We start from the raw sequence: 16,946 nt of genomic DNA, 5'->3' as shown, positions 1-16,946 counted from the left end.
TAAACACATTTTCAGCATCTTCACTCTTATATTATGGCTAAATGGCACAACGGGAAGACAGTTTATATAATCAGAAAAGCACGGGTGTTTGTGGGGGAGGGGCTGCAAAAGCTTTTGCTAGTGAGGTCAAATGCAGTTAAGACTGTGTGCAAGGCACTGTGTTATATGCTATACAGCAAATGATCCCTAGCTTACTATAATGTGTTATTTGGAAATACTATAAACATTTGCACTAAACTGAAGGAAAACCTCACAGCTGGTTAACATGACTTCACTAACATTTTATTTCTTTAAAAAACCAAAAAAAAAACCAAAACAAAAAACCCACAACCAGAAACTAACTTGTAAACTTGGTATGCCAGTTTTTTTTTCAAATGATATACAAGTTACATTAAAAGAAAAAAGAAAAAAACTAAAATATTATTCAGAACTATAAATAAAAAGTCAAATTAACAACTTCAGTAAATTTATCTAGGGTCAACTAACCTGTCATTTAAGAGACATGTACACAAAATCATTTCATTCTGAACTCATTTTCTTGGCATTCAATTAGAAATTATATTTAATAAAAACCCAGCAAACATAAAATCATTAATTTTATGTTTCAGAATTTTAGTTCCTCTGCCTTTATTTTTAGATTTCTAATTCCCTTTTCACAGTGTGAACATCTATTTTTAGTACAGTGATGTCATAAATTACACTTCGAAGGAGATTTATGACACTGTTTTGTCAGTTTACAAAAACCAGTTTGGTAACCATGAAAGTAATAAGCAAATATTCAGCTCCACCTAGTGGGGCCTAGGAGTATTTGAGGATAGGGTTTTGTTTCGTTTTGGTTTTTGGTGAGAATTTACAGAGCTGTAAAAATTACCCACTATAACTCTTATCTCTCTACTCAGAGCAGAACTCAGTATAGGATGAGCCCATCTTGGATCTCACATAAAGGGGTTTAATTCTCAAAACACCAAAGAATTGTTACTGGCAGCTTGACCTGTGGCTGTTTCACAGTATTAGACAAAACTTCAGATTTGTCCAAAGGAAAAAGTGAAAACAGGCCACTAGAAGCATCAAAGACAATACAGCTAGTTACTGTTTAAAAAATGAAAATGTCAATGTCAGGGATGGGAAACTTGTAGCCTTGAGGCCACATGTGGCCCTCTAGGTCCTCAAGTGCAGGTTCCCCACTTGTGGCTTATGTTCTAACAAAATAATTACTTTTCAGCTTAGTAGTTTTTGCAATGTGAAAACACTCTTATCACATCTCCTTTAAAGAGCAATAAAATTCTCAGCACAGATACTAGCAGAATGACAGAATCCCATAAGCCACTGAAGTCCAACAATACCTTAACATGTATCCATTATGTAGCATAGCCAGCTACTGGAGTAGAAGACCCACGTTCAAATTGTGCTCTGACACTATCTGTATGACCTTAGGCAGCCAACGAACCTCCCTGTGCTTCAATGTCTTCATGTACAGAAAGACAAAATTGGCCTCGATACAGGCTTTGAGGGCCCAGCTGTAGACCTAGCATCATAGGATCACATAAGGAATCATGTAACTCATCTGAAGATCTCTAGCAAGGAAGATTCTTCTTCTTCTGGAAGCCGCCCACTCTACTTCTGGATGTTTGAAGAGTTAAATTTTTCTTTACAGTAAGCCTAAACCTGCCCCTGACCAAGTTGGTCCTTTGCTCAGAAACCTGTGGGGCCAAAGCCACTTCTTCCAATGGACATGTCAAAGGACATGAACGGTTACCTAGAGCAGAGACCGGCAGAGAAGGCCCAAATCATATTAAAATGTAACTGAGGAATGTTTAACGAAAGAAAGAAAATACTGCACAACAGAGAGAAGGTTAATTTGTTTTTTAAAGTCAATTTGCAGCCATAGGGATCCATTTTTATTCGAGTTTGATACCACTGGTCTAAAGAATTGCAAACTATTAACAACCATGTGAAATACTGCTCCAAATACTACTCTAATGAGAAAAATGCACATCAAAACAACTCTTACAGTTTTCTCTTCACACTGAGAAAATATGGCAAATCTGATAAAAGACGGGAAAAGTCTGTGTTGGAAGGTTTGTACAAACACAGACACACTGTTGGTGGAAATGTGAATTGGTCCACTAAGTCTAGAAAGCAACCTGGAAGTATGCTAAGAAAGTGAGTAAAATGTTCCCTTTGACCCAGAAATCCCACTGTTAGGTATTTATCACCAACTACGTCAAAGATAGAAAGAACTGTCCCATATTATACCAAAATAATTACAGCGACACTCATTGTAAAAGCAAAACATTGGGGGGAAAAAGGATATGCTCGCTAACTGGGGAATGGCTAAACAAATGGTGACAGATGAATGTGATAGAACATTCCTGAAGCACAAGAAAGGAAAATAGGAAGAACATAGTGAGGCATGGAAAGACTTATGTAGATGGCTGCCAAGCCATCTAAAACATCAGAGTCACATTCACGGGGACTCCAACAATGTGGAATGAAAGATCAACGATAACAAAGCTCCCAAATGCTGCCCAAATAAAATGACCCACTTTGGCAGTGAAGAGGCGAGAGGGGGCCTCCGACACAGCGTGGAGCTCACACATATTTTGTAATTAAAGTGTTTATCGGTTTTCACGAACAGCTTGTTTTGTTATTTGGGGGCGGGGAGCTATGTTGGGAAACTGAAGTGATGGAAAAACTTCCCAACATAACTAATAAAATCTTTTTGAAACCCATCACTGATGCCTGTCTTTCTACTGCCCAGGCGGCTCAGTCCCTCAACAATGTGGTTCGAATTTAACTTTCCTGGCTCACACAGCACCCTCTGTGCATTCCCATTTCAATCAGCCTCATCGTGAGCTGCCCCTCCTCGTCTTCTTTCGTGGCTCAATTCAGGCATCACCCCCTCTATGCAGTCATTCATGTCTCCCCCAAGTGGTTAATGCTTTCTCCTTCAAATTCTCTTATGCTCAGATTCTATGACAGTATAATCAAAGTTCCTCAAGGGTGGTGATGGTTTCCATTGGTGTCTTTAATAATAATAATAATGATAGCCAGCATTTTTATAGTGCTTTAGGGTTTGCAAAACACTTTCCAAATATTTTATCCTCACAACCCTGGAAAGGAAATGCTATTATAAGCCCCATTTCACAGATGAGGGAACTGGGACAGACAGAGGTTAAGTGACTTGCCAAGGTCACACAGCTAGTAAGTATCTGAGGCTGGATTTGAACTCAGGTCTCCCTGACTTCATGTCCAGCGCTTTGTCCCTTTCGTGTCACCTAGCTGCTTTTGGAGCTGATGGGCAGAATACCTAACCAGATGGGGTCACAGAGCCATAGAAGCATTAGGAGCCTGAGCTGGCTAGACCTTCTAGGCTCTGCTTCTGACTTTCCAGACTTTACCATCATGCCTCAGCTGCTGATTCACCCTGGATCTTCTCTCTTCTAATCCTGGAATATCTTGGCTGGGCCAGTCCTCTCCTCCCACTGGTCAATTCCTCTGGGGGCCTCCATTTTGGGGAGGGGTCTAGGCTGGCTTTTATTCCCCTCCTGTCTCAACCTCTGATTTTAGACTTGACACTCCAACTATCCCACTGCTCTTCAGCTCCCTACTGTGTTATCTTACCCCAATAAAACAATCTCCTTGAAGACGGGGATTGTTGTTTTGTCTGTATCTGTATCCCCATCACTTAGCACAGATGCTCGTTGCCATGACAGTATCCCTAATGCTCAGTAGGGTGTTTGCTGCATGGAATTCACCGTTTACTCCTAGTTCTGCCTGTGACGGTCCTTCTGATACTTGAGAATAGCCAGCACGTTGCTCTGGAGTCTTCTCAAAGTTCAATTCCCCACTGCTTCAACTCATCCTCCAATGTGTTGATTCTGAAGCTATTGACTTTGTTTGGACACCTCCCAGTTTATCTAGGTCCTTCCTAAAATATGGCACCCACTAAACCAAACTATAGGCCTCTTGGGGTGGGGGAAGGGGAAGGACGGGGAGAAATTCTGGAACTCAAAATCTTATGGAAGTGAATGTTGAAAACTAAAAACAAATACAAATTAAAAACTAAAATATGGCATCCAAAATTGAATACAGTCTTCTGGATATGTCCTGACCAGGTCAAAGAACAGTGGGCACATTCACTTCTATAACTACATGATCATTAAATTCCTTGTACCAATGCATAACTCCTCTACACCTTAGGAGATGGTCTTTGAGAGACACTGAAACCAAAAAGTTCATCACCAAGCCACCTTGTGATGAGGCTCTGTAAACACAGCTAGACAGGTCCTTGACCCTCAGACTGAGTGAATTAGTGGCCATTTCAGCTCATTAGAGCTTGTATTCTGCTCACGTGGCCTTTGAGAATCCAGGGTCACTTCCATGCAAGGCATCAGATGATAAGTTTAATGGAAAGTGAGAGAGAACTAAATGTAAATTAGTTAGACCTTTCCCTATGAAGACAACTGATCATAGACGTCCAGTTAAAGCTTGGATACCCTGCCCATTTCATCCCCTCCCACTTCCCTGGCCCCCAGCTCCCTCTGCCATTTCAAAGGGCAAATTCATAGGATATCAAAAAAGTAATCCGAAATCAAAATCAGTAGCAGGCCAAATCATTCTTAGGAGAGAATAATTCAGATGAATAAAACTGAATTTGACATTGACCAAGCATCTATTATGGGCAGTGCTTTATTTTTGGCATTGGGGAGAGAAAGACAAAAACGAAAAATGATCTCTGCCTTCAAAGAACTTACATTCCAAAGGACAAATCTGCACATGCTAAATTCACATAAAGTCAGATCTGTACAGAAAGAGCAATGGACGGGTAGAGCAAGGTTTCTTAGTGCCCACATACTGCCAAGACAGGTATATTGGCCGCTTCTCTCCACCAGGACCACTTTCACCCAGTGTCTGAAGGTGAAACTTAGTCACTTGTCCAGCACTCCAGGCACATGCAAAGTTGTGGAATCATTCTGGAATTGTTCTGATCAGAACTTTGATGTGAAAGGATTAATTGTAAGTAGGTCCACATATGTTAGCACAATCAGATAGTTGCCAGGAGCTGATGGACTGCATGGCAGATTAGTTTGGTTAGAAGTTACGGTCTAAATGATTCTGGGAAGGTTCTGCTGCATAGCATGTCAAGATTATTCTAACACTTTTGGTTGTAAGACATAGATGAAAGCCCGCTCCAGCTTTGATCATTTTCAGAACCAGAGCATCTCAGAGTTGAAAGCAACTAGAAGATAGCTACTTCTACCCAGACCTCTTGCAATACACTCAACAAGTCTGTGAAGCCCTCCAACGAGGGGGAACCAACCAGTTGCTTCCCAAGGGGACCCGTTTGATATCAGAATAGTTCTAATTGTCAGAAAGTTGCTTCTTTTTTTTTTTCTTCAGACCTCAAACCTAAATCTGCCTCATGGCCACTTCTACTTACTGCTCCCAGTTGTGCCCTCTGGGGCCAAAGAGAGCAGCCCTTCAAATACTTAAAGACCACTATCACAATTCTCAAGTCTTCTCTTCTCCAGGCTAAACACCCCCAGAGTCCCTTCTACCAATTCTTCAATAAGGCCCTTCACTATCTTGGTTCCTCTCCTTTGGATGCTTTCCATCTTCCTAAAATGTGGCATCTAGAAGCAAATACAATATACAACAGGGCCTGACTAGGACCAGGAATAGTGAGAATACCATCTAACCGCTATGAGACTCGATGCCCCTCTCAATGAGGCCTGAGATTGCATTAAGTTTTCTTGGCAGACACAACACACTGGTGACCCACGGTGAACTTGCTTTTTAGAAAACTCCTCCCCCTTTCCCCACTGGGGAATGGTTTGTTTTTGGGTCCATAGAAGTTCATCTGTGAGCTCTCCCAATTCTTTCTGGGCTGATTTCTCCTACAGAACTTCACTCCATCAGTGGTAACCTACCTCTTCTTTCCCTGAACCTTCTGAAATCCTACTCTTCTAAGATGCAGGCTGAATGCCAGACTTTAGGCACACCTGGCTTTCCTTGCTCTTTCTGCTTTCCCTTCCTTTGCCCAAAGGAATAAAAAAAAAGGAGTTATTAATTAGATTATGGTACGGTGTGAATGAAGGTAACTACAGATGACTGCACTAGAATCAGCCTTTTAATGTAGCTAGATATTACTGATCACTCTGACTAATCAAAGAAAATAACAATTAAACCATAATTCATATTGATAAACACTCGACTCTCATCTTGCTTCTTGAGGAGGCACTGTGCTGGTGTCAATTCAGAGAAATATGAAGTAGTTTGTGGCTTACTTCACACTCCACAGAATAAGCCAATAGAAAATAAATGAATATACCTTTAATCTTTGAAATGTTTTAGATTTATTTGAACCTTACGTGATACCATTAACACTTTACCATACAAAACGCTGAAAAGGCTTTGCAACTTATTCTTAACATCACTTAAATGCTTTCTGCAGATGATATGTTTAAGAGTAACCAATTAAGGTATTAGCTATAATATAGCATTATGCTACTGAAATGACAATGATAACATCCCTCTTTTCTTGGTTTTCTATTAATGAACTGGACCCTAAGGGATGTGGGAGAATACCAAGGGCATTTAAAGCTAATGATTACTTGATTCATTTGACATCTCTGCAGAGTATGCAAGTTCATTTTCTTTATAGAATATTTTGTCTTGAAATCTATAGCTTTCTACTGAGCTTAAGTCACTTAATATTTTTGGTTCAGTTGTGTCTGCCTCTCTGTGACCTCATTTGGGGTTTTCTTGGCAGAGATGCTATAGCGGTTTGCCATTTTCTTCTCCAGCTCATTTTACAGATGAAGGAACTGAGGCATACAGGGTGAAGTGACATTCCCACGATCACACAACTATTAAATGTCTGAGGTCAGATCTGAATTCAGGAAGAAGAGCCTTCCTGACCCAAGGATGGGCACTTTAACCACTGCAGTGCCACCTAACACCTCTCACTTAAAATAATCACTTAATTCAGGAGGATTGTTCATTTAGCTTAAGAAAATACCTATGCCATTTTTCTCTCCTTTCCCCATGTTGAGTCACTTCTCTGATTAGAAGATGATCAGAGAGGGGACAGGAGCTGAAATGCCACTCTACATGATATTTGGCACCAGTTTCTGTCACAGATTTGATGGCAGAGAAGGTTAAACTACTGGCTATACTGAGGTTCTTAGATAATCCACTGATTTCATTGATGTGCCTTTCTGCTAAGTGCCATGGAAAATCCCTTTGAAACAAAACAAATCATAAAATCACACTAGAGACAGTTACAGTCATCTGGTTCAACCCCTCGATTTACAGATGAAGAAACTGAGTTCCAGGGAAGGTAAAGTCTTTTACCCAGGGTCAAAGAGTTAGTTAATGAGAAACTCAGAATCAGAACCCAATTCTCTTGACTCCTAGTCTTGTATTCTCTCCACTAAGCCACTTGACTATAAAAACATGTGGATGAACATCATAAAAGTAAAATAGAAATAGGGCATATTTACCTCTTTTAACCGTTGCTGTTCACAGTTGCACAAAAACGTCCCAAAGAGGCAACTGTAAAGGTGATCCAAGATGGTAATCAAGAAGAGTTCGTTGAATTCAAATGCTGAGGGAAACTTCAAAGATAGGGGAATATTTGGTTTAGATTTGAAGCACAAACAACCACATCAACTGTAACAATGCTCAGCCACGGTTTAGCATCTGACCAAAGGTGAACAGATCATGACTATTTGGGAGAAGGATCCACTCAACTCGGTTGACTTTTGACAATTTTAACAAAGAATTGGAAAGCAGGTTGGGGCTTGCTGATGACTTTAAACAAAGAGAGGTTCAGAACACAAAGAGATTTTGTTGAAAACCTCCCAGGCCATGGTGTAATGTATTAGTGTCGGTGATGGTGCAGACTGAGAAGTGTACTTGGCCAACCTGCTGCTGCTTGAAGTCATGGGCTGGTGCAGTGCCCCGTGGCTTTGACACTGAATTGGGACTCCAACATTATTTATTTTTGTCACTGTCCCTTGTTAGTGTTGCTTTAGGGGGGGTCTAAACAAATTCTTACCTACCCCCCCCCCTCTCCTGCAGCTGGGAGCTAGCAGATGTTCCGTGTTTGAACAGGCTGGCAACTAGTGTTTTTGTGTGCACTAGACACACAAAGATCGTGGCAGGTAGGGAAAGGCTGCCTCTAGTATTCCTCTCAAACAGCCTCTCACCTGGAAAGCACCTCAGAGGTGAGCTAGCCTGACCCATGCCTTAACAGGAATCCTCTCAACAGTATCTCAGACAAGAGGTCACCCAGCCTCTGCTTGAAGACCTCCAGGGGTGATATTTTGTGACTCTGATTAGCTCACAAAATACTGTGCACAGCAAATACCATCCAGTTGGGGTTTTGCTACAGCAGAGGTGGCAGGACCAGACTCCCCACCTAAAGAAGCAGCAGTTGGAGAACCTGGTCCCTGATGTAATTTTTAGAGACCATGTTGCCTTGGTCTGAAGGTTAAGCCCTGCTCTCTCCCCTTTTCATGGGCCAATATCCTTTGGATCCTGGCTTGTACCTCTTCTGCAGTGCTACTGACTTCTCAGGCACCTGTAATTAATCAGATGCTGCTCAAAACGCCCTTTAGTGATATAAAGAAATAGTAATTAAGTCAAAACAATGGGAATGGGAGTCCCAGCAATCAATCGTTGCTTCTCTGCCCTGCTCTCTTCCCCTCAAAAGGTGTTTAACGTTTATTTAAAAGCACCTGACAACAACATTCACTATCTTTTCAAGGAGAAAACCAAACCAAGTCGGAAGTCTGTATTTGCATTTGTGTAAATTAGTAAAGTTCTTTCAAATGGTGGAGAAAAGCGTTTTCTCAAAGCCTCTCTATGTTTTTTGATGAAAAAGGGAATCCGTGTGCATCGTGCCAAGGGACCTGGAAATTTCTGATGATTTACCCCATCACTTAGTTTAGTTCAGTTTTCCTGACTCTCTATCCATTAACTGAAAAACCAAGTGAGACCCTGTGGCAGAGAGGCTGGGGGGCTGGCCTAGGGGCAGGAAGGGCTGGCTTCCAGTCTAGCCCGTGTGACCCTGGGGAGGTCACTGAATCTCTCAAGAGGTTCAACAGCTTCCAAGATCCTAAGCTGCAGAGCAGGAGCTCTGAAATCACAGAGCCAGAAAAACATTTTTTTATCGTCAGTGTGCATCTTAAGTAGCATAACTCATTTGATAGGTTATTTATTCAATAGCCAACTAGATATATGCATAAAATTTAAGAAGCAGATGCTCTTATTACTCCACAGTGTGCCAGAAGTCTTAGTGCAATTTGAAAATTTAAGAGTGTAAAACAGTCTTAATGGAAATAAGCCTTGATCGCTAAAAACTGCACTAAGCCTTGGGGCACCCCCCATTTTCATACAGGGCTTCTGGATTTAAAAATCAGTTAACAATGATTTTTAAAAATTAATTATATTCTTATTGCAACTATATTAAAGAGAAATGAATGAGTGCAAAACCAATATAGTCAACATTGAGTTCTCCATTCCTTTGTCCATCAACTGGTCTGAAGAAGTCACTGGAATACCTGGCCCTGGCCCACTGTGGGTGGCTGGTTGTAAAGACACCTTTCATTTTTTATATATAAATTATACATATATGTATTTATAATATTATATAAAAGTAGATAATATATAACAATGCATTATATAGAAATATGTATATTCTACCTCAGTTACCTGCTCTCTGTATAAGTAGGGGCAAATCATTTAATCTCTTAAATTGAGTTTCTTCATCTGTCAAATCGGGATAATAACAACACCTGTAAAGGCCCCTTTCTCCCTAAGTTCCCTGTACCACTTGAATGTGAAGTTCGCTGGATTTTCTTCATGCTGGTGTCTAGCACTAATGGAGATGTTCTTTACACTAATCTTGAGCTGCAGGTGCTGGCATGTTCTGAGTAAGAACGTGGCCAGGAGATGTGGGGTCAAAGTAGAAACAGAGTGAGGGGTAAAGAAGGGGTCCTCAAGGGTGTCTCCACCAAGCTTCTCATCTGACTTGTGCCTTTTTTGTCTCCTCTTGTCGCCGTCACCAGGCCTGCCTGCACAGGCTCTCTTCCTTCTCCTTACTCTTGCTGTTTTTCCAACATGTCATTTCTAGTATGTAAGCTAGGAATCAAACCACTCAGTTTGGATGCAAAGGAAGAGCGAGGCGGTTGTGACGGAGGCAGCCGTCTTATAAACAGAGCACATGAAGTACATGAAGTGGGTTGTGCTTCGCCGGAGGCTTAGCTCTTTGCTCACTTCTGAGTTCTTGGCCATATTACAGATTAGGTAGCCAGATAAGAGCTCTGGATAAATGAGTTTATCCTGTAATTTTCTTACTTTTAGGTTTGGTGGCAATAACTCAGGGGAGGGATTCAGTGTATTCATAAAAGCACAGGTCATGAAGAGGATTAGAAGACAATCTGATGGTGAAATGCAACATCACTACTGAGCATGCACCCCAAAGTGGACAAGGACGGAAGGAAAAGACTCGTGTACAAAAATGTTTCTAGAAGCACTTTTTGTGGTAGCAAAGAACTGAAAACAATGTGGTAGCCTACCCATTGGGGAATGGCTGACAAAACTGTGGCACATCATCGTGATGGCATATTGCTGTGCTTCTAGAAACGAATATGAAGAATTCAGTGTTGGGAAGCCTTCCATGAACTGATGCAAAGTGAAGTTAGTAGAACCAGAAAAATAGTTTACAAGAAATCATAATAACATGAAGGAAAACAACTCAGAAAGACAGAACAATGATCAAAGTTGTAAGCAGTTATGATTCTAAAAGAATGATGATAAAACAGGTCCCCCACCTGTTGGCAGAAAATACATTCTCAGTGTTGTGTTGAAATACAATCAAACTGAGTGAAACAGGATCAAAAATCCCAATCTTTCCATCAATGAATACATAAAGATCATCTTAAATCTACTTGAGAACTTCACTGAAAAGATAGCTAATCTCCAACCTCATTGAAAAGGTTTTAATCAAAAGGCTACACATATTTGCACGACACTAAGTCTCTTACCTGTTTTGTCATTTGCCAGACACAATCAATAAACTGAAGAAATATAGGAGATCTATCAGCGTCTGCATGGTTGTCATCACCATGACCTACTCTCTTTTAGAAAGAAAAAGAAAATAAAGTAAAGCTACGCATCCTAATGTATAATCGAAGTAACTGAGAATCTAAATTTTAGGGACTTTTTTCCTATTTGGGAACTTTTCCAGTCTCTCTATTATGCCCTTATATATTTGATATTTTGTTATTTTTCTTTAATATAACTGAGGTTATTAAGGAAATATGCATATGATCAACAAACTTAGTGGTTTAAAAATGTTTTTAAGCCTGGCCACCTGCACAGAACATCTGTAGGAGATCCTTTACCGACATGGACTACAAATTGTCAGCTGATTACATAAACACAAAATAATTATTTTAAAAACTTCTTCTCTTCTTAGCAGCACCAACAACCTGGGAGAGACCCACAATCCCTTTGTTTTTAACTACAAGACAAAATGTCACTTTTGAGTTCATTCTGAAGCAAAGTCTGGTGCAGACTCACTGCAAAGACCTAGCTGACTCCTGGATATTTATTTAGGAGTTAGCTAGAACTGCAATGGGGACACAGAAGGAAGGTATAAAAATACCCCATCAGGAACACTATAAATTTTGCATTTCCTGTTATTTTATTATAGTAACCCATCATTCCTATTTTAGAACAGGAAAGATATTGAAGATGATGACATCACAGCTACCTATTAACCAAATGATGTCACAGCTTACCAATGCAAACCTGTGCCCAAAGCTTGTCCACTCTTTTTCCACAAGGGCCTCAAATCCCTGAATGGTGCGGTAATAGCTGTCCAACATAAGCATAGCCAGAGACGTGAGTTGTGCTGTCCGATCCCATCCATCACTGCAGTGTATCACCACAGAAGTTTTTCCAGATTCTATTTTATCAGCAATCCTTACTGCTCCAGCAAGAAGCATCTTCAGAAAAGAAAGCAGACATTTTTAAACACCTTTCAATAAAAAAAAAGTTTCCTGTCCAGGTTAATAGGAAAGCAAGTGTTCCAAACCTTCTCTTTACTCCTCAAGCCATTTCCATCACCCCTTCTCCAATTACTCTAAACATAGGACTTCATCTAATATTTCACTTTTGTTTGAGTTCCTTTTGCTCTCTAATTCCAGACTTTAAATCACCTGATCATCCCTATTCTTGCCTCCTTTTCTCCTGTCTCAGGGGATGACGGGCCCTTCTCACTTACTTAGCTGTCTGACTTTGGATAAAGCACTCAAACAAACTCTCCAAGCATATATGCTTGCCTGCAAAATGGGCATAACAGTATCACCTACCCTCACAGGGTTACTTTGAGGATCAAATAAGGTAACGTATTGGAAAGCAAACCTTAAAGTGTTCAGTGTGAGCCGCCATCATCATGATGCTCCTTGCCTCCCTACTGGTGCCCTTGCGCCCATTCCCTTCTATCTCCTCCAAGAGTCTGACCCTTTGATCACCCCCCCCTTCTCCCAATTTTCAACCCCTTGTCCTTCTCTGAGTATTTCTGATACTGTCCTGCAAAGGAAGCTTCAGTAGCTCCCTCTTGCTTCTAGAATAAAATAACTCCTGTTTGGCCTTTAAAGCTTTTTCCAGTGGCTCCTGCTGGGGCTTCCAGACTGATTCTCCTGATGCTTCTAACTCTGTGGGTTCCCTTCAAGGCTCAGTCAAGGTGCTAACTCCTTCCAGAGGCCTCTTTTGATTCCCCCAGTTATTACCAGCCCAGTCACCCCCCAAATGACTGTTTTTATTTTGTTTCTATATGTCTAAACATGCTCCAACCCCTCAATAGAGTGCAAAGGTCCTAGGGGTAGGGCCTATCTCACTTTGGTATCTGTATCCCCACAGCACTTTAAAGTTTGCACACAGCTTTATATACATTTTCATCTGAGCATCTCAGCAACACTGTGACAAAGCTAGTCCAGATGTCATCCCTATTTTACAAATGAGGAAACTGAGGCTAGGACAGTAACTCATCCATATTTACACAGCTTTGGAGTGGCAGAAGCTCTTTGAACCCAAGTCTCTCCTGACTAATTCCAACACTACCCATAATGCCATACCGTCTTAGGATAGTTACATTAGGATAGAATATCTGAAGTTATAGTCACTAAGAATTCATTATCAATTAGAATATCTAGAATCTTAGAACTGTAAAGGACCTTAATGTTACTTAGTTTAACCTCCAACCTGATGCCCGAGCTCTGACAAGTAGTTGGCCAACTTCTCTACGTGAATATCTTTAGCAAAGGGAGGAGCTGGGGAGGCAGGACATTCTGGTTTTGATCAGCTACACGGACATTCTTGCTAATGAAGATACCTCGAGTGTAAAGCTGACTGTACTGCTGGCCCATTATGCAGTATCTTTTCCTCTGGAAACAAGCAAAATAAATCTCGTCCACATGATAGTTACTCAGATCTTTGAAAGTAGCTTACTGCACTCCCCCAGTTCTATCTTCCCCAAGCTTAACATCCCCAGTTCCTTAAACTATGACCAAGTGAATGCTCCTTGAAGGTAGCCTCCTTGTTTCCTCTCTGTCTTCCCAGAAACCAGCAAGTATCTGGCCCAGAGGAGGTGCTGGTCAAGAGTCCTCTTACATCCTGGCTGCCCTAATCTGAAGGTTTTGGTCGTTGTCCTTTTTGGAATGAGGTGCCTCGAATTACACATCATAATGGACCAGGAGCCTGAGAGGTACAAACAGCCTTCTGCTCTGAGCCATCACAGGGCTCTTCTTGGCAGCCACTGGTGACTCTTCAGTTCAGTGTTAAACTCTTGGATTTAGCCACATTTCTCCTGTCCTGTCCTTGTACAGCTGTTTTAAAAATCTAAAATTAAAGGACGGACACATACACACATGCCCTAAACTTATTATGTTTCGTCTTGCTGGATTAAAACCAGTGTTCCTTCAGGACAAGCCCATGGCCTCAGAGTGGCCAGAGGAGCCTGTTTGTTGGGTAAGGTGGGAGGTGTGCTGAGGGAAGAGAGCTTGAATCCTGGTTCAGCTACTTACAATCCAAGCCAATTAACTATTCTGAGTCTCAGTTTCTTAATCTTTAAAACATGTTGGACTACATGATATATGTAAGGTCACTTTTCACTCTAAGCCCATGTTCTCATTTAACTGACAACAGCCTAGTTCTGAAGCACTGTCTCAGGACACTTCTTCCTCTACCCCCAAGGACACATCAAGATTTCTGTCCGTGTGAACAGAGGCGAAAAAGGTTAAGAAAACAAAAGATACATTCATCTGTAAGATTAACGCCAGCGCAGTTTTACTACAATTATATGAAGCCTTAATAGCACAGTTTTAAGATGAAAGTTCTTTACCCTTATATATTCCAACCAATGTGTTGCATCCACGTTGGACAGCCACTTGGTTTCATCAATTGAAGGATAAACAATTTCTTTCAATTTACGTAATGATTCTCTCATCACATGAATATTGTGAATTTCCAAGAATATCAGCTCAGCATTTGGATAAGCACTTTCACTTTCATATCCTCCACCTTTTGCCTGTTTAAAATAAATTAACATGCTGGTGGTTTACCTAGACTTTCCCATTTCTATACAGAAAAAAATATTCAAACTATTCACAGTAACAATAAATGGTAGCCTACATCCTCTGGTTTGTTCAAATTAATCTTCTTTTTCCAATTCAATAAACATTTATTAAGCTCTTACTATGTGCCAGGCACTGTGCTAAGTGATAGAGATACAAATAAGAAAAAGGGACAGCTTCTGTCTATAAGGAACTTACAATTTAACGGGGGGAAGACAACACAGGAGAGGAAGCTGAGAATTACGGCACGCGCTAGGGGGTGCTGGGCCAGGTGGGCCATGTAGTTCCATGGAACGGAAGCCAAGCAGAGCAGCCTGTGGAGAATGGGGTTATCAGGAAGGTTGTGAGCCCTCTGGAAAGGAAGGCATTTGGAGTTTAGTGCTCCACCCTCTAGCCCTCCTCCAATCAGAGGGGACAGGAGGCAGAGGGAGGCAGGAAGGCATAGCATGCCCCAAACAACGATGAAATTTCAGGTGAACATTTATCCTACCAAAGGGGGGAGGGCATGCTGTCCTGTGGAGTGGAAGCCAGGCATAGCTGCTGAGGAAGAACGGACCTTCTTTATGAAGAACCCCATGTTCATAGAGCTAAATCTGTGGCTTGGTTTTGGTTTCCCCAACAAAAAAAGACTAAGCCATTTGCAAATTCAGGTCAAACCTCAATATGGCAGATATCTGACACAAAATCTTTCCAGGGTAAAAAGATTTCCAAGCTCTAGCCAATTACACTGATTTCAAAGAGTTTGGTTGGGTGTTTTTTCAATTAAAAAAAAATACTCCAGTATAACAAAATAATCTGGACAACACTTTGGAGTTTTTTGGGAACTAAACTGTACCTGTATTTTCTAATTATAGACTCCTTTCTATAACATATCTGTGAGAAAGGAAATCTAGAAATAACTTTTGTAAATGAACACTTTCTGTCATTATCAAGCAGAAAGACACAGCATCCAAGGGGAATACATGTTTGGAATACTCATGTTTAGAAACTCAATCTACAGAAAGCATGGCTTGAGACCCAGCTGTGCTGCCGCTAGAGAGCATTCATAGATAAGAACTGGCAAAGGAAAACAAACAGAAAGTGGAATAATTTGTCCACATTTCTATAATCATCTGTTTTTCTGGTCAGTGATGGTTGAACTACTGGATTTAGACTTCCACACCTCAATCTTCAACGTACTAGATGCAGAAGGTGAAATGGCACTTAGGACAACAAAGCCCTAAAAGGAAGTCCTGAAAAGGAGGAGCTTGACCAAATGAAGCACACATCAATGAAATCACAATGGGAGGTGACACTATCTTGAAAGCATCATGTAATCATTTTGTAAGCTTTCGCAGAGAGGGGAAGATAAAAAAAGAAAAAAACCCTCTGAACTTTCCCTTAATGGAACTATTGTCTCATTGACATGAGCGTGTCCTCCATCAAAACAAACATTTCAATCCTCCCCAGAGGATCCAGCCAAGATGATGGGGACTTGACTAGATCTCCTCATATTTCATGTGCCAATGTAGCACAAAGACCGTCCACTTGGGTATGCCTCATTCTTTTTTTTCCAGTCTTACGTCTCTCTTTGACATGTTTAACACTGCTTCCTCTGCGCAATTTGTGATTGCTTTGTGCCCCCTTTTTTTTGGGGGAAATGTTACTGTCTCAAGCTCATTTCAATGAAGTAATGATTTCATTCTTGGAACATTCACACCCTTTTCTAGACTTATAATTAATTGGCACAACAGACAAGATTTCTGCTTATGGAACCACTTTCCAAAGTGGTAAAGAGGAAAAATCAGAGACTAGTGTAAACATGGGGTCAAATCTGCTGTCTGCTCAGAGTGCTTGATGCCTAAAAATGGCTTTATCTTTTAAGTAGGAGAGAAGTCAGTCATTACAGTTTTCTAAAAGTCTTCCTTTGCAATTACTTCTCTTTAGCAATTCTAATAACGTACCTTGTTAGTATCAGCAACACTGTTTTGTCTGGCATCAAAGATAATAAGTTTGTGTGACTGGGCATTAGCATCCATTATTGTTTGCAAGTACTTTTCATCTTCTTTGCAGCGTTTATCATTTGGGCCCACGAGCGGCTGGCTACAACGAGTAATTGTTGCCTGACTCTCAGGATGAATCCAGGACAAGACCTAGTTTGTTTGTAAAGGATATGTGTCAGTAGAAAGAATTGGAATCAAAGGAATTGTAATTTCCTCCCTTCCATGGACTCTGCAGTCCAGTGAGACTGGCCTCCCAGGTGCTTCCTTGCACAAGCTATCCCCCACATCGCTAGCTCTCTCCCTTCCTCCTCAT

General features: G+C 41.0%; 1 protein-coding gene across 3 annotated transcripts in view; it reads right to left on the bottom strand.

Annotated features, from left to right (window-relative positions):
* MTMR1 (myotubularin related protein 1) overlaps positions 1-16,946 on the bottom strand; it is a 60,846-nt gene that overhangs the window by 12,634 nt on the left and 31,266 nt on the right. For all 3 annotated transcript variants that reach the window (XM_072627087.1, XM_072627088.1, XM_072627086.1), the window contains 5 exons: positions 16,595-16,783; positions 14,420-14,605; positions 11,817-12,023; positions 11,058-11,150; positions 7,509-7,622 (listed from right to left, as the gene is read on the bottom strand). In XM_072627087.1, coding sequence (XP_072483188.1) covers positions 7,509-7,622; positions 11,058-11,150; positions 11,817-12,023; positions 14,420-14,605; positions 16,595-16,783 — 789 coding nt within the window. The remainder of the gene's footprint in view (positions 1-7,508; positions 7,623-11,057; positions 11,151-11,816; positions 12,024-14,419; positions 14,606-16,594; positions 16,784-16,946) is intronic.

Source organism: Notamacropus eugenii, chromosome X (genome assembly GCF_028372415.1).
Source record: "Notamacropus eugenii isolate mMacEug1 chromosome X, mMacEug1.pri_v2, whole genome shotgun sequence".
Taxonomy (NCBI): Eukaryota; Metazoa; Chordata; class Mammalia; order Diprotodontia; family Macropodidae; genus Notamacropus; species Notamacropus eugenii.
Note: the sequence above shows the minus strand (reverse complement) of the source record. Positions and strands in the feature narration are given on the sequence as shown.